General features: G+C 41.4%; 1 protein-coding gene and 1 long non-coding RNA gene across 2 annotated transcripts; both read right to left on the reverse strand.

Annotated features, from left to right (window-relative positions):
- Nucleotides 1–12,297: 12,297 nt before the first annotated feature.
- LOC143774645 (olfactory receptor 5B21-like) lies at nt 12,298–13,107 on the reverse strand. Its single transcript, XM_077262398.1, has one exon. It carries the CDS (start codon nt 13,105–13,107, stop codon nt 12,298–12,300), a length of 810 nt encoding a protein of 269 aa, XP_077118513.1.
- Nucleotides 13,108–17,609: 4,502 nt separating this feature from the next.
- LOC143773249 (uncharacterized) lies at nt 17,610–22,015 on the reverse strand. The gene is made up of 3 exons (XR_013215115.1): nt 21,821–22,015; nt 19,121–19,188; nt 17,610–18,003 (listed from the first exon to the last, which is right to left on the reverse strand). It is a non-coding gene; the product is annotated as an uncharacterized LOC143773249 (long non-coding RNA).
- Between the last annotated feature and the right edge of the window lie 1,565 nt (nt 22,016–23,580).

The following is a 23,580-nucleotide window of genomic DNA, read 5'->3' on the forward strand; positions in this document are numbered from 1 at the left end:
ATTGGACAACAAACTATATGATCAATCTTCTACTGTTACCCTTGTGAAAATGAACTTTTGGTTGCTAAATCAACATTTATGTGGAAAAAAAATTAAAATATTCATTTTTTCCTTCCACATTGCTTTAATTCCTGTGATGCACCTAAAGTTTTAATATAAAGTTGTGTGAAAAAGTGTTTTCCTCTTCTTAATTTCCTATTTTTTTGCATGTTTGACACACCTAAACGTTTCAGATCACCAAACTCCTATGGGAGGTGGAGCCGCATATTCATCAACTGTAATGAGCAGCACCATGTGACCGCTCATACAGGAGAAGCTGCGGGGTGGAGATCAAGCGTCGAGGGAGGCGGGTGAGTATTTTAATGCTGGCGGCTGGGCGCACAGGAGGTGGGACTGGGGAGGATGCCCTAAAGTTTATTTTAAACACAAAAAACAAAAAAAAAAGATTTTTCATCCCTTCTCCCCAGTGAGCGCTGGAGAGAACGGATGAATGGCGGCATCAGCACCATGCTGGGGGGACAGCGCTTACTGTAGTGCTGTCTCTTCTGCACGGTCCATGTAGTACCCAGGCGGCACACGGCTGCCGCACGTGTGCCGCACGGATGGCCTGCGTGAGCTCACGGACACACGGACACGGATAACTCCGGTACCGATTTTTCCGGTACCGGAATTATCTGGACATGTGAGACTGGCCTTAGGGAAGCTGAATTCAAATTCCCTAGCCACATCCAGGCCTAATTACTGCTACATCTGTACTCAATCAAGAAATAAATAAAATTAAATAGGACATTCCTGACAAAATGAAGTATACCAAAAGATACTCAAAAGCTAGACAACATGTTGCAATCCAAAGAAATTGTGAAACGAATGATAAAGTAATTGAGATGTGTCAGTCTAGAAAAGGTTATAAAACTATTTCTAAAGTTTTGGGACTCTAGCAACCCTAATGAGAGCCATTATCCACAAAAGGTGATAACATGGAACAGTGGTGAACCTTCTCAGGAGTGGCCGAATTACCTAAGAACACAGCGGCCACTCATCTAAGAGGTCACAAAAGACCCCACAACAACATCCAAAGAACTGCAGGCCTCATGTGCCTCAGTAAAGGGCAGTGTTTGTGACTCCACATAAGAAAGAGACTTGGCAAAAATGGCCTGCATGGCAGCATTAGAAGATGAAAACAACTGCTGAGCCATAAGAACATAAAGGCTTATCACAGCTTTGTCTGAAAAGATCATGATGATTCCCAACACTTTTGGTAGAATACTTGGTGGATTGATGAGACAAAAGCTAAACTTTTTGGAAGGTGTCTGTCCCAATACATCTGGCATATGACTAACACAGCATTTCAGAAAAGGAACATCATACTAATAGTGTTGAGCGATACCGTCCGATACTTGAAAGTATCGGTATCGGAAAGTATCAGCCGATACCGGCAAAGTATCGGATCTTGCCGATTCCGATACCCGATACCCATGCAAGTCAATGGGACACCAAGTATCGGACGGTATCCTGATGGTTCCCAGGGTCTGAAGGAGAGGAAACTCTCCTTCAGGCCATGGGATCCATATTACTGTGTAAAACAAAGAATTAAAATAAAAAATATTGATATACTCACCTCTCCGGATGCCCCTGGACATCACCGCTGGTAACCGGCAGCCTTCTTTGCTTAAAATGAGCGCGTTCAGCACCTTCCATGACGTCACGGCTTCTGATTGGTTGTGTGCCGCTCATGTGACCGCCAGGCGACCAATCACAAGCCGTGACGTCATTCTCAGGTCCTAAATTCCTAGAATTAGGAATTTAGGACCTGAGAATGACTTCACGGATTGTGATTGATCGCCTGGCGGTCACATGAGCGGCACGTGACCAATCAGGAGCCGTGACGTCATGGAAGGTGCTGAACGCGCGCGCTCATTTTAAGCAAAGCAGCCTGCCGGTTACTACCAGGGCGCGTCAGAGGGTGAGTATATCCCTATTTTTTATTTTAATTCTTTATTTTTTACATGGATATGGATCCCAGGGCCTGAAGGAGAGTTTCCTCTCCTTAAGACCCTGGGAACCATACACTGGGAACTTCCGATTCTGATTCCCGATACCACAAAAGTATCGGATCTCGGTATCTGAATTCCGATACCGCAAGTATCGGCCGATACCCGATACTTGCGGTATCGGAATGCTCAACACTACATACTAACAGTAAAATATGGTGGTAGTGTCATGGTCGGGGGCTGCTTTGGTGCTTCAGGATCTGGAAGACTTGCTGTGGTAATTAGAATCATGAATTCTGCTATCTACCAAAAACAACTGAATTAGAATGTCCGGCCATCTGTTCCTGACCTCAATCTGAAGAGCACTTGGGTTTTGCAGCAGAACAATGGTCCAAAACAAACCATCAACTCCACCTCTGAATGGCTTAAGAAAAACAAAATTAGGACATTGGAGTGGCCTAGTCAAAGTTCTGACCTTAATCTGATTGCGATGCTGTGGCATGACTTTAAAAAGGCGGTTCATGCTCGGAAACCTTCCAATATTGCTTAATTACAACAATTCTGCAAAGATGACTGGGCCGAAATTCCTCCAGAGCATTGTAAAGTGCTCATTGCCAGTTATCACAAATGCATGATTGCATTTATTGATGATAAGGGTGGCTCAACCTGTTATTAAGTTTAGAGGGCAATCACTTTTTCACACAGTAATTTATTAGGTGTGGACTTTTTGCTTAAATATCAAGATCTTCGTTTAAAATCTGCATTTTGTGTTTACTTGTGTTATCCTTCTCTAATGTTTACATTTGTTTGGTGATGTGAAACATTTAATGTTACAAATTTGCAAAAGAATAGGAAATTAGGAAAGGGGCAAACAACTGTTCACGTAACTGTACTTCTTGAATGTGATTTTGAGCACCTTGAGGGTCGCTGTTTTTAAAATGATGTCACTTTTGGGTATTTCCTGTCATATAGACCCTCAAATGAGTTGTGGTCCCTGAAAAATAAGTATTTTAAATTTTGTTGGAAAAATTGAAATTGCTGATACATATTTAACCTTTCTAACTTCCTATTAGGCCTATTTCACACATCAGTGTCTCCGGTACGTGTACTGACAGTTTTCTCACGTACCGGAGACACTTACACACGTAGCACATGTGCGTGTTTTCACACGGAACGTATGTCCGTGCTGAAAACACATAGACATGTCCGTTTTCTACCGGCAGCACGGACCACAATACGGACAGCACACGTGCACACGGAGAACAGTGTGCACTCTCCTCCGTGTGCACGTACCGCCCACAGGAGAGACAGCGCTACAGTAAGCGCTGTACCCCCCGCATGTGGTGCTTAAGGCAGAATACATCTCTTCTCCCCCAGCGTTCGTTGGAGAGAAGAGATGAAAGATCTTTTTTTGGGGGGGGGGTGAAAAATAAAGTTTGCATGTGCGTTCGCATCCACCCCCCCCCAGTGCGCCGACTGGCCCATTGCCGCAGAAATACTTACCTAGTTCCCGCGATGTCTCCTCTGTCCTCTCCGCGCTGGCAGCTTCTCCTGTGTGAGTGGTCACGTGGTACCGCTCATTACAGTCAGGGAATATTCACTGACTGTAATGAGCGGTACCACGTGACCACTCACACAGGGGAAAGGGCCAGCGCGGAGAGGACAGAGGAGATATCGCGGGAACTAGGTGAGTATTTCTGCGGCAAGGGGCCAGGCGGCGCACTGGGGGGGGGACGCGGACGCACATGCAAACTTTATTTTTCACCCCCCCCCAAAAAAAAGATCTTTCATCTCTTTTCTCCAACGAACGCTGGTGGGATAAGAGATGAATTCTGCCTTCAGCACCACATGCGGGGGGGGCAGCGCTTAGTGTAGCGCTGTCTCTCCTGCATGGTCCGTGTGGTCCTCAGGTGGCACACGGGCGGCACACGGATGCCGCACGTATGTGCCACTTAAGCACGCAGACATACGGACACGGATATCTCCGGTACCGTTTTTTCCGGTACCTGAAATATCAGGACGTGTGAAAGAGCCCTTAGGGCTAGCGGAACGTACCGAGTGTAGATAGGTAGCTACAAGGTGTATTCGCAGCCCGGGGTCCACCATGCAGAGATATCTGCTGCAAAGTAATGGTGGATAACCTCTGAGCTCACACGTGGGTTAAACTTCACCCCGTGTGAACTGGAAGCGATCTCTGTTGACTCACAGAGTCGTGCTGTACACAAAACTATTACCCTAACTACGGGTTGTGCTTGCTCTGGTACTCTTCTGTGCTAACCGCACACATGAAGGAACCCGATGCTAAGCCAAGGCTAATTGCCCCCACTGATGCTAGCTGCCTGCCTGAGTGTACAGTCCCAAAGCTAGAGCTTCACACCACACATGTATAGAGTGGTATAGTATCCACTGGCATAAGCCAAACACAAAAGTCTGCTCGCCACTGACCAGTGCTGGCAACAAACTCAGAGCCTGGAAAGGTTGCAGTAATCATTCCCACAGTATCAGGCTGAGCCAGATGCTGGGACCGATGTCTCTGCTGAGCAGGTTCCACCGCGGCTGGAAGAAAATGGGAGACTGCAGCAGACAGGGTTCGAGATTCCCCATGTGCTGCGGTGGGAACCTAACACTCCCAAAACAAAAAAAAAAAATGTTTTAAAAATGATGTTAAAGTAAAGTAGACACGTGGGAAATGTTATTTATTAACTATTTTGTTTGGTACAACCATCTGAACTAAGGACATAAAAATTAACATTTTGAAAATTGTAAAATGTTCACATTCTTTGTAATTTTTTTGATATTTTCATAAATAAACACAAATCATTTTGACCAAAATGTACCACTAACATTATGTACGTGTCACAGAAAAAGCAATCTCAGAATCACTGGAATATATTAAGATATAACCACATAAAATGAAACGGGTCAGATTTGGAAAACGAGGCTCGGTCATTAAAGTGAACCTGTCAGTAGGATTGTACTCAGTTACTACAGACAGTGTCAGGTTGGGGCCATTGCACTGTTTAAATGATACCTGGTGATGAAATCCGTCTTGTTGCTGTAGTTTTATCTTTATTTGCAGTTTTCAGTTAACGATATGTTCGTGCTTTGGGGAGGCCTGTGGGTGAGGCATTATGTGGTGCTCTGATTAGATATTCATCCTTATGGCTTGTGACAGGTCACTGGCACTGCCTTTATCAAGATGGCACTGGCCCCACCTGTGCAGTAGCATAATTTATAACGCTATAGATACTAGTGCGCACGTGCCGCTGCCTGTATTATTTTGCTAGTGAAAACAAAATGTCTCCATAATTTTTCAATTTTTTTTTCTCAAGAAATTTAAATGCCAAAATCAAATGAAAATATGGATATTATAGATTGTATCATGCTACAGCGCAGGTGCCACCGCCGGCGCCTTCATGATGAATGTATTTTATTTGTTTTAATTTGTCAAACAAGATGTGCGGTGTGTAAAATAGGATTCAGGTCACTGAGGGATCCGTGACCTGTCATAAACCATACAGATTATTATATAAGCAAAGCCCCACAAAAATACCTGACCACGGGCCCACCCATAACTACGCCCACAGTCCCACCCACACACCCACTCACAGTCCCTTCCACAGTCCCACCCCAGAGCATGGGAATCTCATTAACAGAAAACTGTCAATAAAGATTAAATAACAACCACAAGAAGGATTTCATCACCAGGTATGATTGTAATCAGTATAACGGCGCCGACCTGACACTGTCTGTAGTTTGCTGAGCACAATCCTGCTGACAGGTTCTCTTTAACATATAAAGAAGCTTGGTCCTTAAGGAGTTAATGTCAGTTTGCAGACTTTTGTATGAAACCCCAGTTAATAAATTACCCTCTGGGCTCTTGCACTAGAAAGAAGTGATGGAGTATGCTTAGATAATTATATGGAAGGTAAATTTTGTACGTCCATAAAATATATTAATCGATTAAGAGTAGTCGTATTTTCAAGTGTAGATGAGTTTTTAATTGATTTACTTTTGACTGGAGAAGAGTGTAAGAGTCTGTCAGGGAGAGGCATTCTCTGCATCCCTTCCTAATAAAATGGGTGCACTTTTTGCTGATTCATCTGTATTTTGCAATGGTGACTGAAATTTGTTATAATGATATTATAGTATTTTATTGCATGAAATATAGGGAGAGCATAAGAAGTAGGATATCCAGGTGGTACGTAACGTATTCAGACCACTTTAAATGTTTCACTCTTTGTTTCATTGCAGCCGTTTGGTAAATTAAAAAAAGTTCATTTTTCACACTAAAGGGAACCTGTCACCCTGTTTTTTCAATATGAGGTAAAAATAGTGTTCAATAGGGCCTGAGCTGTGCTGTACAATAGTGCCTTTATTAACCCCTGCTTCCCCACCTTTGCTGCCAAAATACCTTCATAAAGTCGCCGTTTTCTGCTGTCAATCACACAGGTCTGGTCAAATGGGCGTGGTGAAATCGCTGTTTCTCCCCCACCTTTTTCTTTTCTTCCCGGCGTTGGCGTAGTGGTTCGCGCATGCGCAACTGCCGAATGCACTGCGCAGCGGCAGAAAAAGAGCACGATCTGCGCTATTCACTGGTGTATCGGTGGCGGCGGCCATCTTCCTGAGGTGAAAATAAATGCACTATTGTACAGCACAGCTCAGGCCCTATTGAACACTATTTTTACCTCATATTGAAAAAATGGGGTGACAGGTTCCCTTTAATGTACACTCTGCACCCCATCTTGACTGAAAAAAAACAAATGTAGAAATGTTTGCAAATTTTATTAAAACATAAAACTGAAATATCACATGTAGTGTTGAGCGATACCGTCCGATACTTGAAAGTATCGGTATCGGATAGTATCGGCCGATACCCGAAAAATATCGGATATCGCCGATACCGATACCCGATACCAATGCATTTCAATGGGACGCAAAGTATCGGAATGGTTCCCAGGGTCTGAAGGAGAGGAAACTCTCCTTCAGGCCCTGGGATCCATATTCATGTGTAAAATAAAGAATTAAAATAAAAAATATGGATATACTCACCTCTCCGGTGGCCCCTGGATCTTACCGCTGTAACCGGGAGCCTCCGTTCCTAAGAATGAGTGCGTGAAGGGCCTTCGATGACATCGTGGCTTCTGATTGGTCGCGTGACTGCTCATGTGACCGCTCACGCGACAAATCAGAAGCCGCGACGTCAGCTGCGACGTCATCGAAGGTCCTTCACGGGCTCATTCTTAGGAACGGAGGCTCCCGGTTACAGCGGTAAGGTCCAGGGGCCGCTGGAGAGGTGAGTATATGGATATATATGAATATACTCACCTCTCCGGCGGCCCCTGGACCTTACCGCTGTAAGCGGGAGCCTCCGTTCCTAAGAATGAGCCCGTGAAGGACCTTCGATGACATCGCGGCTGACGTCGCGGCTTCTGATTGGTCATGTGAGCGGTCACATGAGCGGTCACGCGACCAATCAGAAGCCGCGACGTCATCGAAGGCCCTTCACGCGCTCATTCTTAGGAACGGAGGCTCCCGGTTACATCGGTAAGATCCAGGGGCCGCCAGAGAGGTGAGTATATCCATATTTTTTATTTTAATTCTTTATTTTACACATGAATATGGTTCCGATACCGATTCCCGATACCACAAAAGTATCGGAACTCGGTATCGGAATTCCGATACCGCAAGTATCGGCCGATACCCGATACTTGCGGTATCGTAATTCTCAACACTAATCACATGGTTATAAGTATTCAGACACTTTGCTCAGACACTCATATTTAAGACACATGCTGTCTTTTTCCTTGTGATCCTCCTTGAGATGGTTCTACTCCTTCATTGGAATCCAGCTGTGTTTAATTAAACTGATAGGAGTTGACTTGGAAAGGCGCACACCTGTCTATATAAGACCTCACAGCTCACATACTAAATGAGAATTATGAGGTCAAAGGAACTGGCCAAGGAGCTCAGAGACAGAGGTGTGGCAAGGCACAGATTTGGCCAAGGTTATAACAGAATTTCTGCTGTACACAAGGTTCCTAAGAGCACAGTAGCCTCCATAATCCTTAAGAAGTTTGGGACCATCAGAAGTCTTCCTAGACCTAAATGAGCAATCGTGGGAGAAGAGCCTCGGTAATAGAGGTAAAGAAGAACCCCAAGATCACTGTGACTGAGCTCGAGAGATGCAGTAGGGAGATGAGATAAAGTTGCACAAAGTCAACTATCACTGCAGCCCTCCACCAGTTAGGCCTTTATGGCAGAGTGGACCGTCTGAAGCCTGTCACAGAGTTTGCTAAAAAACACATGAAGGACTCCCAGACTATGAGAAATAAGATTCTCTTGACTGATGAGACAAAGTTAGACCTTTTTGGTGATATTTCGAAGCAGTATAGGTAGAGAAAACCAGGCACTGCTCAACACCTGCCTGATACAATCCAAACAGTGAAACATGGTAGTGGCAGCATCATGCTATGGGGGTGTTTTTCAGCTGCAAGGACAGGATGACTAGTTGTCATTGAAGGAATGACATGAATGTGGCCAAGTACAGAGATATCCTGGATGAAAACCTCTTCCAGAGTGCACTGGACCTCAGACTTGGCTGAAGGTTCACCTTCCAACAAGACAATGACCCTAAGTACACAGCTAAAATAACAAAGGAGTGGCTTCAGAACAACTCGGTAACCTTTCCTTACTTGCCCAGCCATAGCCCTGACCTAAACTCAATTGAGCATCTCTGGAGAGACCTGAAAATGGCATCCACCAACGTTCACCATCCAACCTGAAGGAACTGGAGAGGATCTGCAAGGAAGAATGGACGAGGATCCTCAAATCCAGGTGTGAAACACTTGTACCATTCCCAAGAAGACTCATGGCTGTACTAGCTCAAAAGGGGCTTCTACTCAATACTGAGCAAAGGGTCTGAAGACTTATGACCATGTGATATTTCACTTTTTCATTTTTATTAAATTTACAAAAATTTCTACATTGCTTTTTTTTAAGACAAGATGGGGTGCAGAGTGTACATTAATGGGAAAAATGAACTTTTTTGAATTTACCAAATGGCTTCAATGAAACAAAGAGTGAAAAATTTAAAGGGGTTTGAATACTTTCCGTACCCACTGTAAGAAAAGTGATAAATACAGATAGCATTGGGTAGTGTTATGGAGGGCACACTAGTTCAGGAAGTGAAATAGGTTTAGTATAGAAATGGCTAAGGCTTTAGAGAATTTCCCCTAGGTGGGAGGGGTAGCAACCATTGAAAGAGTAGGACAGACACTTCCTGATTTACGGGGAGATGGGAGAGATATAGATTAAAATAAAAGTGATCCAAGCAGGAGTTCAGAGCCAGAGGGCTGACGGTCATGTTAAACACAATACAGAGGGAGCAGCATGAGAACAGCTGCAACAAATTTTGATGATCCATTCTGTAACATACAGGCCAACAGCCTGGATTAGGCACAGAGAAGCTTGCCTCAACCACTTCCTACGACAAGTAGCTGAACGGGGAGCCAGTGCAGATTGTTTTTTATGAGAGCTACAGAGTGAGATGAAGAATCCCAGGAGTCAGGGGTGCCCAAAAGCAGAGAGAAAGCTCAAGCTAAAAGGACTGCAACTATGACAACTTACTGTGCATTTACTCCTATGGAATTTAAAATATTAAGTTAAGTTGAACTGTTTCAAAAGAACTAAGTGTCCCCTGATGTTTCTCTGACTGACCCAAGTTCTGGACTTGTGAAGCCAGCGGAGGACTGCAGACAAAATGTGAGTGTCTTGCATTTCACCCAGAACACATGGAAAATGGGACTTTTTTAACGCTCGGGGAGCAAGGGTGTGATAACACAGCAGCCCCTCATCCATGACTATGTTGCCCATCTGCAGCATCTTATTTTGGGCCTGTGTTACTTCAACTGGGCCAGTACAAATTGGTATAATAAATTTAACAATGCATTCTGAATTAAAAATGGAAATTCATAAGGAAAATGTCTGGACATCTGATCATGAAATAAATTTCAAGTGACTAAGGACCATGTCCTAAGACAGTAACCCAACAAAATAGTAAAGAAAAAAGTTGAAACTTTAGAATGACCAAGTGAAAGTCATGAGATCATTCCTATAGAAATGTTGTGGAAGAACCTCAAGAAAGCAGTTAATGAGAGAAAACCCACCAAAATAGCAGAGATTAAGCTTTTCTGTAGAGAAGGATGGGTGAAAACTCATCCAAGCCAATGTGCAGGACTAATCAATAATGACTAGTGTTGAGCGATACCTTCCGATATTTGAAAGTATCGGTATCGGATAGTATCGGCCGATATCCGAAAAATATCAGATATCGCCGATACCGATAGCCGATACCAATACAAGTCAATGGGACACAAATATCGGAAGTGATCCTGGATGGTTCCCAGGGTCTGAAGGAGAGGAAACTCTCCTTCAGGCCCTGGGATCCATATTCATGTGACCGCTCATGCGACCAATCACAAGCCACGACGTCATCGAAGGTCCTTCACGCGCTCATTCTTAGGAACGGAGGCTGCCGGTTGCAACGGTTACAACCAGGGCGCGTCCAAGGGTGAGTATATCCCTATTTTTTATTTTTATTCTTTATTTTACACATGAATATGCATCTCGATCCCGATTCCCGATATCGCAAATATCGGCCGATACCCGATACTTGCGGTATCGGAATGCTCAACACTAATAATGACCATAACAGTTTAGTTGTACTGCAGTTGTTGCAGTTAATGTTGCACAAAGGAGTTACATCGGATACTGGAATCAAAAGATCACATACTTTTGCCACTGACAGACATGTCATATTTAGTGTTGAGCATTCCGATACCGCAAGTATCGGGTATCGGCCGATATTTGCTGTATCGGAATTCCGATACCGAGATCCGATACTTTTGTGGTATCGGGAATCGGTATCAGGATCGATATTAATGTGTAAAATAAAGAATAAAAATAAAAAATATTGATATACTCACCTCTCCGACGCAGCCTGGACCTTACCGATGTAACTGCCAGCCTCCGTTCATAAGAATGAGCGCTTGAAAGTCCTTAGATGACGTCACGGCCTGTGATTGGTCGCGGAGCGGTCACGTGACCGCAACGCAACCAATCACAAGCCGTGACATCATCTAAGGTCTTTCAAGTGCTTGAAAGACCTTAGATGACGTCACGGCTTGTGATTGGTCGTGTTGCGGTCACGTGACCGCTCCGCGACCAATCACAGGCCGCGACGTCATCTAAGGACTTTCAAGCGCTCATTCTTATGAACGGAGGCTGGCGGTTACAACCAGGGCGCGTCAGAGGGTGAGTATATCAATATTTTTTATTTTTATTCTTTATTTTACACATTAATATGGATCCCAGGGCCTGAAGGGGAGTTTCCTCTCCTTCAGACCCTGGGAACCATCAGGATACCTTCCGATACTTGGTGTCCCATTGACTTGTATTGGTATCGGGTATCGGTATCGGCGATATCCGATACTTTTCGGGTATCGGACGATACTATCCGATACCGATACTTTCAAGTATCGGACGGTATCGCTCAACACTAGTCATATTGGATTATTTTCCTCATTTAAAAAAAAGTATAAAGTTTAAGATTTTTTATTCTTGTTTTATTTGGTTCTTTATTTACTTTTAGAACTTGGGTGCAAATCGGAGGTACTTGTAGGGCAAATGTATGATGAAATTTGGAATATTCTGAACATTTTATAAACCTTCTAACACCACTGTATACAGTGTGACAGTGTTTATTGTAACAATGTTTTTTATTTTTGTTTTTACAATATTTAGTTTCTACTTGTTCACAATAAATGTGTTAAAATTATGAAAATCAGATATGTAAATTGTCCAAGAAATCCAATGGCAGCAAAAGTGTGACGAAATACAATTACTAGTATCAGAACCTGGGAAGGGTATTTATTAGTTACATTATTACATTTAAGAAAGGAAATAATAATTATGTGTTGACATCATTCAAGAAAAGAGCAAAATACTTATGTAAGGATAAATAAAATAATTAATAATAATTAATAAAGCATTGCATGATGTATAATTGATCTGAACGCGGTTGTCTTTCAGGACTTGTGTCGCACAACCGAAGCCACGATGTAAATGGTGAGTAATGTGGTAATAATGAACTTGTTATTGGACTAATATTCTACAGAATGATTAATTAAATCTCAAAACAAGTGCCAAGTTCAATCAAAAAGTCTATTCATGTACTTTGTGGATTTATGTCTGGCACAACTGCCTGCAAATATTTTTGATTATAGTCTTTTTTTGTGGATTATCTTTATAAAATGTTGTGAAAACATTTCCATTTCACAAGGATAAATGTTTCCTGTACGGCTTTTCTAATGTCTCTATTTCTCAGACTGTATATAATGGGGTTGATCAGTGGAATAAGCACAGTATATAGCAGGGATAGGATTTTGTTGGTGGTGACTGATTGTTTTGTAGGTACAACATAAACACTGAATATAGTCCCGTAGAATATGGAGACCACAGTGAGGTGGGAACTACATGTGGAGAAGGCTTTACGTCTACCGTTACTGGATGGGATCCTTACGACTTTTAAGACAATATAACTATATGAAACTATAATTATTGTGATTGTGGTTACTAAATTTGGAATGCATACTACATAAATCTCCAAATGGACAATAGAAATGTCCGAACAGGCAAGTTCTAGAAGAGGAACAATGTCGCAGCATAAATGGTCAATGATATTTGAACCACAAAAGTTTAGTTGTGACGTTGTAATTGTATATATCAAGATCAAGGAAAATCCAAATAACCAACAGAAGACGGTCAATATCACGCAATACCCACTTGTCATGATAGAGGTGTAACGGAGAGGATTACAGATGGCTATGTATCTATCGTAGGACATCACAGTGAGAAGAAAACCTTCAAATGCTTCTGAGGAACAGAGGAAATACAATTGGGCGATGCAATTGCTAAAAGCAATGGTTCCCCCATTATTCAATAGAATGTATAACATACTGGGAACAATGATCATGGTCAATAAAATGTCACCGATAGAGAGTTGTGAGATGAAGAAGTACATTGGAGTGTGGAGGTTCTTGCAGGAGGACACCATGGTGATGATCAGAAGATTCCCAAATAATATCAAACAATAAACTACAAAGAACAAACTAAAGAGGAAAAGTCTTAAACCTCCGCTGACTTGAAATCCTAAGAGGATGAAATCTGTAACCATCGTCCTGTTCTGCATGTAGACTGGTGAAGTGGAAGTTACAACCTGTTATGTAAAAGAAAAATAACTTTTTCCTTTCAGTTCTCAATCTTCTGTTCCTATAATTTCTCTTTTCATATCATTGTTATCCTGTTTCTTGATCCAAAAGACGTTATGATACTGATGTATCAATATTAGGCTAAACATGATAACATCTGACAAGAAGCAGACGTTATGATGTTGAACCCACCATTGATATAATAAAATGTACTCCTTTTATAAAACTTCTTGATTAGTCAAACTCATTGGATATCTGATGCCCAAAGAACTACAGGTCATTGAGACGAGGGACCGATTGAAAGTTTCTTACAAGTTTCTTTTTGGGTGTATGATTTGGGTGAATTCAACAAACTATCAGCCAGGTGGCCTCCATTATGCTGGATTATATTAAGAAAAAATGTGAAATAATAGGTACTCCACCACTTACTTGTCCTGACATCCAGTTCTCTGCATCTCCATTTCCACAATCTTCACTTAGTGTTGGATATTTGGCCCCAATTAGAGCTTAGACGTTATCACTCAGGTCATGACATCACAACATCATTGACTACTCTGTGTAAGAATTCCATTACTGAGTGAAGTTTGCGGAAAGAGACGTGAGAGGAAGAGAATGAGCAGAGAACCGGAAAGCAAGCTGTGGTGGCCAGTAACATGAGAAGGTAAAGGTAAGATTTTTTTTTCCCCATATGACTAATATGTTCTGTAGTCCAGATAGGCTCCTGAGTACTGTTGAGCGATACCTTCCGATATGCAAAGGTATCGGTATCGGATTGGATCGGCCGATATCCAAAAAATATTGGATATCGCCGATATCGACACCCGACACCAATGCATATCAATGGGACACAAAATATAGGAATGGTTCCCGGGGTCTGAAGGAGAGGAAACCCTCCTTCAGGCCCTAGAATCCATATTCATGTATAAAATAAAGAATAAAAATAAAAAATATTGATATACTCACCCCTCCGGCGGCCCCTGCTCTTAGCGGTGCCTCCGTTCCTAAGAATGCGTTAAGGACCTTCGATGACGTCGCGGCTTGTGATTGGTGACCGCTCATGTGACTGCTCACGCGACCAATCACAAGCCGCGACGTCATCGCAGGTCCTAAACTCACTGCATTCTTAGGAACGGAGGCTGCCGGTTACATCGCTAAGGTCCAGGGGCCGCGGGAGGGGTGAGTATATCCATATTTTTTATTTTAATTCTTTATTTTTTACATGAATATGGATTCCATGGCCTGAAGGAGAGTCTCCTCTCCTCCAGACCCTGGGAACCATACACTGGGAACTTCCGATTCCGATTTCTGATATCACAAAAATATCGGAACTCGGTATCGGAATTCCGATACAGCAAATATCGGCCGATACCCGATACTTGCGGTATCGGAATGCTCAACACTACTCCTGAGTATAATAAGTAACATTCAATTTGCATTAGAGAACTACAATGTGAATAATATTTTACAACAATGTGAGTGCTGAGTCTTATTAAATTTACTCACCTTTAGCTGTGTTACCTACTTATTTTGAGCTTCTTTAAAATAAAAACTGATAAAAAATGACTTCTAAGAGATGAGACCTTGTGGGGCCTCAAAATAAGATCAACAGGATAAAAAATATTAAAGAACTTACAGTGTATCCTTTACTATATTGTAACATTATCAAAACAATGAACGGCAAATCAAAACATAAAAATGTTTTTAAAAAAAGTATAATATTTTATTATCATATGGTAAAAATAGCAAGAAAATGTAAATAAATTCATATCAATTACATATCATAACAGATGGTAAAACGAAACAAATCTCTGAAAATAATCTTTACAACCTTCTATACCTGGTTCAAGATAAAAATACATTAGTGCCACCCAGCAGTGGATACTGAAATATAAAGCAACTAAGCTATAAAGGGCAATTTGCTTCAATGAACACACTATATATTTATATGTACAGCTCTGGGAAATAATTAACAGACCACTGCCCAGTTTTATAAAAATCGGCTTCTCTCCATGTCTGACAGCCATTCCATTCCAGTGTCAGGTGAATTCCAACCAGAGTACACCTCATTCTACTTAATGTGCTTCTGATTAGGTGATCACCTGAACCAAATCTTATTTAACGAAGGAAAGTGTAAAAAAAAAAACCCTGCTGCGCTGTTCACAATCCTCTTGCAATAGGACAAGCTGGATGGCAAAACAAGTGCTAGGAATATCCCAAAAGTAGGGGGCGTGGCCTAGGCAGCAATGGTGTAAGGTGTGCGGTGCCTAAGCTCCTGAGTGACATCGTCTGAAATCAACTCAAACCGTGGAAAAACAGCATCCTTTGGTAAAAATAATTGAGGATATGTTCCCAGTATCTCTCTAGGATAACAGAGGGCCTAAATTTGTGACTTAATTGTCTCTTCTGAGAGAAATTCCTGTCAGCATTTTGAGGCCTGTCAATCTTTGTGACAGGAATCCTCAGCCATTTTTCCTGCCAGTTTTCTCCCTGTTAAATTGACTGTGATTCCTCAGCTTGTCCACCCATTACTGTGACAACCCACCTGACAACAGATGAACCCTTGGAATTAACGGGTCACAGTGTTTATTACCTTCACCCCGACACCGGCCCGGCTAATTAGAGAAGTACCAGCTCTCCAGGCGCCATCTTAGAAAATCGTCATCTGACACAATAGGAGTATTTACCGCCCTGCCCATCTCTATACAGCACCAAGCCTCCCCGGACTGAAAGGCGGAGGCAGAAAAGAACAATTAAGGATTCAGGGAGGATCCGGTGAAGTGACGGACAGCGCTTCACACCACCTCCGACACTCCCCTGGACTTCACATCATAGGAGAAAACAGAAGACGCCGCCATTTTATTTGTGGTCAGCGGCGGACCAGGCGACACGCACGACCGGCTCCTGTTAAAGCTGCGCCAGACAACACAAGCTGGACCCGATCAGCTGCAAATCTACTCGGCGGTAAGTTCCAGCTCCTGGCTGGGAAAGTCCCTGCACCGGAAGACGACAACGCGGCAACACAAGCTGAGGACTCAGACAGCCGGCCGGACTGCTTCAGCGCCATTTCTGGAGGTGGTGCTGCATCACAGGGGGTAGAGAGATTAACGGAGACCGACGGTCCGGAACGCCGTTGGCTCTGAAGATCCTGCCAGATCCACTAGCAAGAAGAAGAGACTACAACACAACTAATCCTGCTGACGACTAGTTAGGAGCCTGAAGGGCTTTTAATGCAAAAGAGCTATAACCTAATTTCTCTGGCAGGATCAACCCCAGGTGAATAGTATTAGTTTACACACCCCTCTGTATCTCTGCATAGTCATAACTACTGCCTGCCTATATAGTACCTTCTCTCTCCTAATTATATTCTTAGTGTTATTCTAATAAGCAACCCTTTGTCTCTTACTTCAGAGTTACCAGTAGACAATTCTGACTAATCCTCCCTAAAATTCTTCCACGACAACATATAAATCAGTCTATATAACTCCAACTTTGCTGGGAGATTTAGAGTATGGGCAACCCTCCTACCCTATTCTGTGACTGTCTTAGTTACTACTATCTGAACTCTAGAGCATGGATCGGGGATAATTATGAGTAAATCCTCGGCCAAACCCCAATTCTCAAACATGGCCTCATCAAATTCTCAAAAAGCCCAAAATTTAAAGGGGTAGGGAGAAATACATCAAAAGACTTGATAACTAAAACAAGTCCCAATAGGTCCAGGTCCCCACTAAAAGATGAGGAAGAATCAGACCACAAAAAACTCTCTAACCGCAATGAAGTAAAACAATCCTCCCCCACTACTATTATAGAGATGGATTCATCTACCTCTTTAAAGAGGAAAATTCCAGAGGTTATAGACGAAAAATACACTACTCCACATGACTCATCTGACGAGGTCTCAGAAACCTCTCCTAACTTGAGCCCAGCTAAATCCAAGCAAAAAATAAGTAACCCAAACATAGACGATACCCAGGGATTTGACCTGAATTCTGTGGGGATTCTTATATCTAAATTGACAGGGAAAATTGACAAATTCGGAAATAGTATGAATGAAAAATTTGATAAACAAAATAAATTACTAGAAGACTCATTGTCCCTCCTCAGCAAAAGGATGGACAGGCTTGAGGACAGAATTAAAAAAATAGAAGAGAGGCCAGATCTAACCTCTAAAATAAACAAAGACATAACAAAAGAGTTGCACAAGCTGAAGCTCAAGGTAGCGGATTTAGAAGATCGAAATCGCAGAAACAATATTAAAATTAGGGGCATCCCCGAGACCATAGGCCCAAACAATCTGGAGGAATTTACCAAAAAATTATTCAGGAAAATTATTCCCTCCCTAACGGAGCAAGAGCTAGAAATTGACAGAATACATAGGCTGCGAAAACCGCCCACCATCCCTAAAGACCTACCCAGAGACACACTCATGAGAGTGCACTTCTTCAAAACAAAAGAAAGAATCCAAAATTACTTTAGAGAAAATAAACATTTCCCTGAGCCATTTGAAAAACTAAAAATATATGCTGACCTCTCCAAAGAAACGATTGAAGGGAGGAAAACTTTTCAAAGCATTACCATACCTCTCAGGGACAATGAAATCTCCTATAAGTGGGGATTCCCACTCAAGTTAATAGTCAACTACAAAGGCAACTTTATCGTTCTTAATTCTCCAGAAGAAGGCAGAGACTTCTTGCACTCCATCAGTATTCCTCTTCAACCACGACATAAGGATCGCCTTGACTCTGATGGTAAAACATGAAGAGTTTTTGATCAAGTTTATTGTTTACTTAAATGGGAAACTATCCCGATAAGAAGCTAATACCTATCTTTGGTCGTTCTTGTTAAAGTTACATGGGTATAAGTTCAACAACCAAGAAGGTGTTGCTTGGGAGCTAGTAACACGAACTTTTCCCCCCAACAGGTGAAGTCAGGTTCACCGCCGTGGACCACTTAAAGTGGACATTTCAGTTTACTGTTTATTGTTCTTACTTTTATTTAAAGTATATAGGTTTGTTAATCCTCACAGGTTTGCTTATACACAATGAGTTTAAAATTATTATCTTACAACGTAAGAGGTTTAAATAGTCCACACAAAAGACACACCCTTTGGAGAGAACTAATTAAAAGCCATGCCGATATAATTTGTATACAGGAATCCAAATTTAAACACACAGACAACCCAAAATTTTCGCATAAAAACTTCCCACATATCTACAAGTCTGACAACACAAAAAAGAAAGCTGGCGTGGTCACCATCATCAAAGGAACTATCTCATTTGAATTTCTAGAGGAGATCAAAGATGCTAAAGGGAGATTTCATATTCTTGTTTGTTCCTTGAATAACCAGATTTGCACAATCATCAATATTTACGCCCCCAACACGGGTCAAATAGCTTTCCTAAACAAAGTAAATAAAAAAGTCATATCAGTCAAGAGAGGTGCCATGATTTGGTTGGGAGACTTTAATATGGTTCCGAATGCAAATATGGATTCCTCCAACCCAAATAGATACAGACCACACACTTTAGACAATTGGATACATCAAAATGAATTATTTGACATTTTTCGGTGCCTAAACACCACTTCAATTGAATTCTCCCATTTCTCTGACCCTCATCAATCAGCGTCACGAATTGACTTAATCCTATCAGATGTCTTTACACTCCCCAAGATCCATAGAATTACTATAGAAAGGAAAACCTTCTCGGACCACTCCCCAGTTTCAGCGGAAATTCAAATTGGCCACACGATTAGTAAAAATCCACTATGGAAATGTGACGCTAACCTATTACATCACTCTGATCATAGATCAATAATAGAAAAATAACTAACAAATTATTTCACAGAAAACTCACATACCGAAACAACCCCATTCACCCATTGGTGCGCCCATAAAGCGGTCATAAGGGGCATCATGATCCAAATCTCTGCAAAAGGGAAAAGAATGTTTAGGATCCAGATTGAGGATTTTCAAAATAAAATAAAAGATAAGGAAAGCGAACAACTAAATTCAAACCCTCCATCTACTCAAATTAAAACAAAGCTACTAAAACTCAGGCAGGAACTCAAGAAAATCATTTTTTCATCATACCACACCATGGTCAAAATTTCCAAAATGAAGCAGTATTCCTCAATTAATAAGCCAACGCGATACATGACTAATAGAATGAAAAAGATAAGACAAGTAAACAGGATCACCAAAATACAAACAAAAAATGGTACAACGGTATCTCATCCCCAAGATATAGCCAACTCCTTCGCAGATTATTACAGCAAATTGTATAATTTACATTCCCAACCCTCCACCCCACTTCCCAATATTTCTGACATTGAAAAATTCTTGACCTCAATTAGCCTTCCAAAATTGACCCTTGGTGATTTAGAAAACCTAACCTCCCCTTTTTCCCTAGAAGAAATAGAAAGAACCATTCTTCAACTCAAGGACTTTAAATCGCCAGGCCCAGATGGTTTCGGAAACGAATATTATAAAACCTTCACCAAATTACTCTCCCCACATCTACAAAACCTTTTTAATATAGCTAGTTCCTCAGGTAAATTCCCAGCAGAAATGTTAGAATCGACAATTATTTTAATTCCCAAACACAATTCGGACTTAACCCTTGTTAATAATTACAGGCCAATTTCCTTAATCAATACAGATCTGAAAATTTACTCCAAGCTAATTGCAAATAGGCTCAAATCCTATTTGCCGTTATTGGTTCATGGGGACCAAATGGGTTTTATAACAGGTCGTCAAGCGCCAGATGGTACTAGAAGACTTATCAACTCAATTAAATTGATTCATTCCTCTAAAGTGCCACCTGTAATTATTACTCTAGACGCCGAAAAGGCTTTTGACCGATTAAATTGGCTTTATTTAACATCAGTACTTAAAAAATTTGGGTTTAATGAAAAATATATCAACAGCGTAATGGCACTCTATTCAAAACCAACAGCCAAAATTTATGCAAACAATTACTCCTCTACACCATTTAACATTTCAAATGGTACACGACAAGGGTGCCCTTTATCTCCGCTGCTTTTTATTTTATCAATGGAACCACTGGCGCAATGAATTAGGCAAAATAATTCCATAAAAGGTCTACAAACGCGAACACGCCATTATAAGATAGGGCTCTTTGCCGACGACATGATGTTTACCCTGACGGACCCCTATGAATCAGTTTCGGAGCTACAAAAAAACATTCAATTTTTTTCAACTATTACCTTTTTTAAGATAAACGAAAATAAATCCAAAATATTGCCATTTTACTTGACGGAATTAGAAACAAAGAACATAAAAGATATTGTTTCATTCAGTTGGTCGGAAGGAGACCTAGACTATCTAGGTACAATCATTTCAAAAATCTTAGACACATTAATGAAGAAAAACTTGAACAAACTCTTGGAAAATATAAACAAAGACCTGGGTTTCCTCGGTACTAAAGACCTCTCATGGTGGGGCAGAGTATTGGCAACTAAAATTTTTATCGTCCCAAAAATCTCTTATATACTGAGAACACTTTCCCTAAAAATCAACACTTCCTACCTGACTAGCTTCCAATCAACAATAAATACGTTTATTTGGAATAAAAAAAGGGCCCGCATTTCCACAAACATTCTATATAAATGCAAGGAATTTGGGGGCATAGGCTTACCAAACATTACAGCTTTATATCTATCGAATTTAATAAAACAAAGCCAGTATTGGTTCATGAAAGAAGATCCTCCGAATTGGCTTGACCTTGAAATTGAACTTAACCATAGGAAATCTCCCAAAGAATTGGTTTTTGACCATATTCTCAACAGACCTTATATGGCCTACGCCCATCACCCTATCTTTTCTCCCATTATATATGCCTGGAATAAATTGTCCAAACGAAAGAGAGGCTCCAACAGGAAAGTCCTCCTCCAAAATACCCCTATAGAGATTATCATGCTTACCCAAAATATTAACCCCTCCCCCATATGGAGAGACAATGGGATTCAAAAATTAAATGATATCCATGATGGGGTTAAATTTCTCACCTTCAGCTCTATTAAAAAAAAAAATTAAAATACCCTCCTCAGCCTTTTTCCCTTACATGGTACTAAAGGACCAAGCTCAAAAATTCATTACAAACAAACCAAAAATATCTGAAGCAACTATTAATTTACTAAAAAAAAACCCACACACAATTTATTTTGGAGTAACAAGCAGATATATCGGTGGTTTAACAATGACACACAATTTAATAAGTTAGCTCATATGATAAAATGGGAAGGGGATCTGAATGTAACGTTCACTCCAGAACAGTGGGAAAATGCGATCCACTTTACTTATGCATCAAACATCTGCATGACACTGAAAGAGGCCTACTATAAAATAATAACAAGATGGTACTACACTCCGGCTCGCCTTTCTCATCTGCCGTCAGGAGGATCTCCATTATGCTGGAGAGAATGTGGAGAGCGTGGAAGTTTGCTACGTGTGTTTTGGTCATGCCCCCGGGTAAAACCCTTATGGAGGCAAGCCATAAAATTAATCAACAAATTATTAACAGGTAATATTATAGTTACCCCTGCAATGGCCTTGTTGTCCCTGAACTGGGAAAAAATAGACACAAATGTGAGATCTCTTATCATCCATATCTGCCTTGTGGTCAAACAAATCATAGCTTTCCATTGGAAGAATCCGATTTTACCGGCTTTTACTGAAATTATAGACCAAATTAACTTACACAAGACATACGAAGAAAACTTCGCAATAGCAAATAATTACTATACGAAACATGGTAGGAAATGGAAGAAATGGGTTGAGGTAAACTCTAACCTATCGCATTAAAAGGAAAGATGATGGCTTCCACATACCTGTGAGGATATTACGATTTATTATATGCTATATGCTATTATTATATGCTATTATAGGTTACTATATGTTAATCTGTTAAACAATTGTTAATCATTATAAAATTTTATTTAAAATGGACAGCGTGTCCACAATGTTGTTCTTACCTTTCCCCAAACCCACCCCCCTACCTCCCTCCCTCTCCTTCCCCTATTCCCTTGTGAGCTGACTATATGATTATTTCCACATGCTAATATTAAATTTCAAAGATATAATAAAATTATTTGAATAAGTATGATCACAGGTTACCTTTCCCCAAACCCATCCCCCCTACCTCCCTCCCTCTCCTTACCCCTATTCCCTTGCGAGCTGACTTTATGATCATTTCCACATGCTAACATTAAATTTCAAAGTTATAATAAAAATTATTTGAACAAGGAATATCCCAAAAGTAATAGGAATGAAAAAAATAACTTTTAACCATGAAAAGTTTTGAGTGAGGAAAAGAAGGGCTCAATTCTGGCTTTACTAGCAGAGGGACAAAGTGAGCGTCATGTTGCCTCCATCCTCAAAATTTCTAAGAAGGCAGTCCATTACAGCAAGGTCAAGCAGCAGACAATGAGGTCAACAAAGCTACAGACCATCAGAAGGCGAAAACGACTCTCCACTGACTGGGATGACCGTCATCTTATTCGAATATCACTCAGCAACTGCAGGATGACATCAAGTGACCTACAAAAAGAATGGCAAATGGCAGCTGGGGTGAAGGGCATGCCAAGAACAGTTCATAACAGGCCCCTAGAGGCAGGACTCAAGTCATGTAAAGCTAGAAAAACCTTTCATCAATGAGAAGCAAAGGAGAGCAAGGCTGAAGTTTGCCAAAGACCATAAGGATTGCACCATTGAGAACTGGAGAAAGGTAATCTTCTCTGATGAGTAGTGTTGAGCATTCCGATACCGCAAGTATCGGGTATCGGCCGATACTTGCGGTATCGGAATTCCGATACCGGGATTCCGATACTTGCCGCGTATCGGATACCGGAATCGGAAGTTCTAAGATTCAAAAAGCAGAAATTCAGCCAATGAGATTGATTCCAAGTGTGGGCACATCCTGTTTAGCATGGAGGGCATGAAACTACTGGCAAGGCTGTGATTGGCTGGTGTAATGATGTCATGATGCAGTTTAAAAGTCGCTGGCGCCATTTTGCGATCACTCTGCTGTGAATTCAGTTAGTGACAGGACGCTGTTTGCTGACTGAGGGACAGTTTAGAGATAGCGATTTGCTTCTTTGTGCTTTCCAAAGGCTAATTTAGCAACCGCTGTGTTCACCTACTATTCACCTTGCTTTTGCCTTGTAGCGCTGTTTTCACAGCGATCTGCAAGGTCTGTGTGTGTGTGTGTGTGAGTGCAGCCCAGTCTCCAGTCTGAGTGCAGCCACATAGGCCATCCATAGCTGGTTGTATTCAGTTCAGGGAGGGTGGTTCATTGCCT

This window comes from Ranitomeya variabilis, chromosome 5 (assembly GCF_051348905.1).
Source record: "Ranitomeya variabilis isolate aRanVar5 chromosome 5, aRanVar5.hap1, whole genome shotgun sequence".
In the NCBI taxonomy this organism is placed as follows: domain Eukaryota; kingdom Metazoa; phylum Chordata; class Amphibia; order Anura; family Dendrobatidae; genus Ranitomeya; species Ranitomeya variabilis.

What these genes read in the sequence shown, in the direction of transcription:
- LOC143774645 (XM_077262398.1), bottom strand. Translation starts at nt 13,107, where the DNA reads ATGGTGTCCTCCTGCAAGAACCTCCACACTCCAATGTACTTCTTCATC.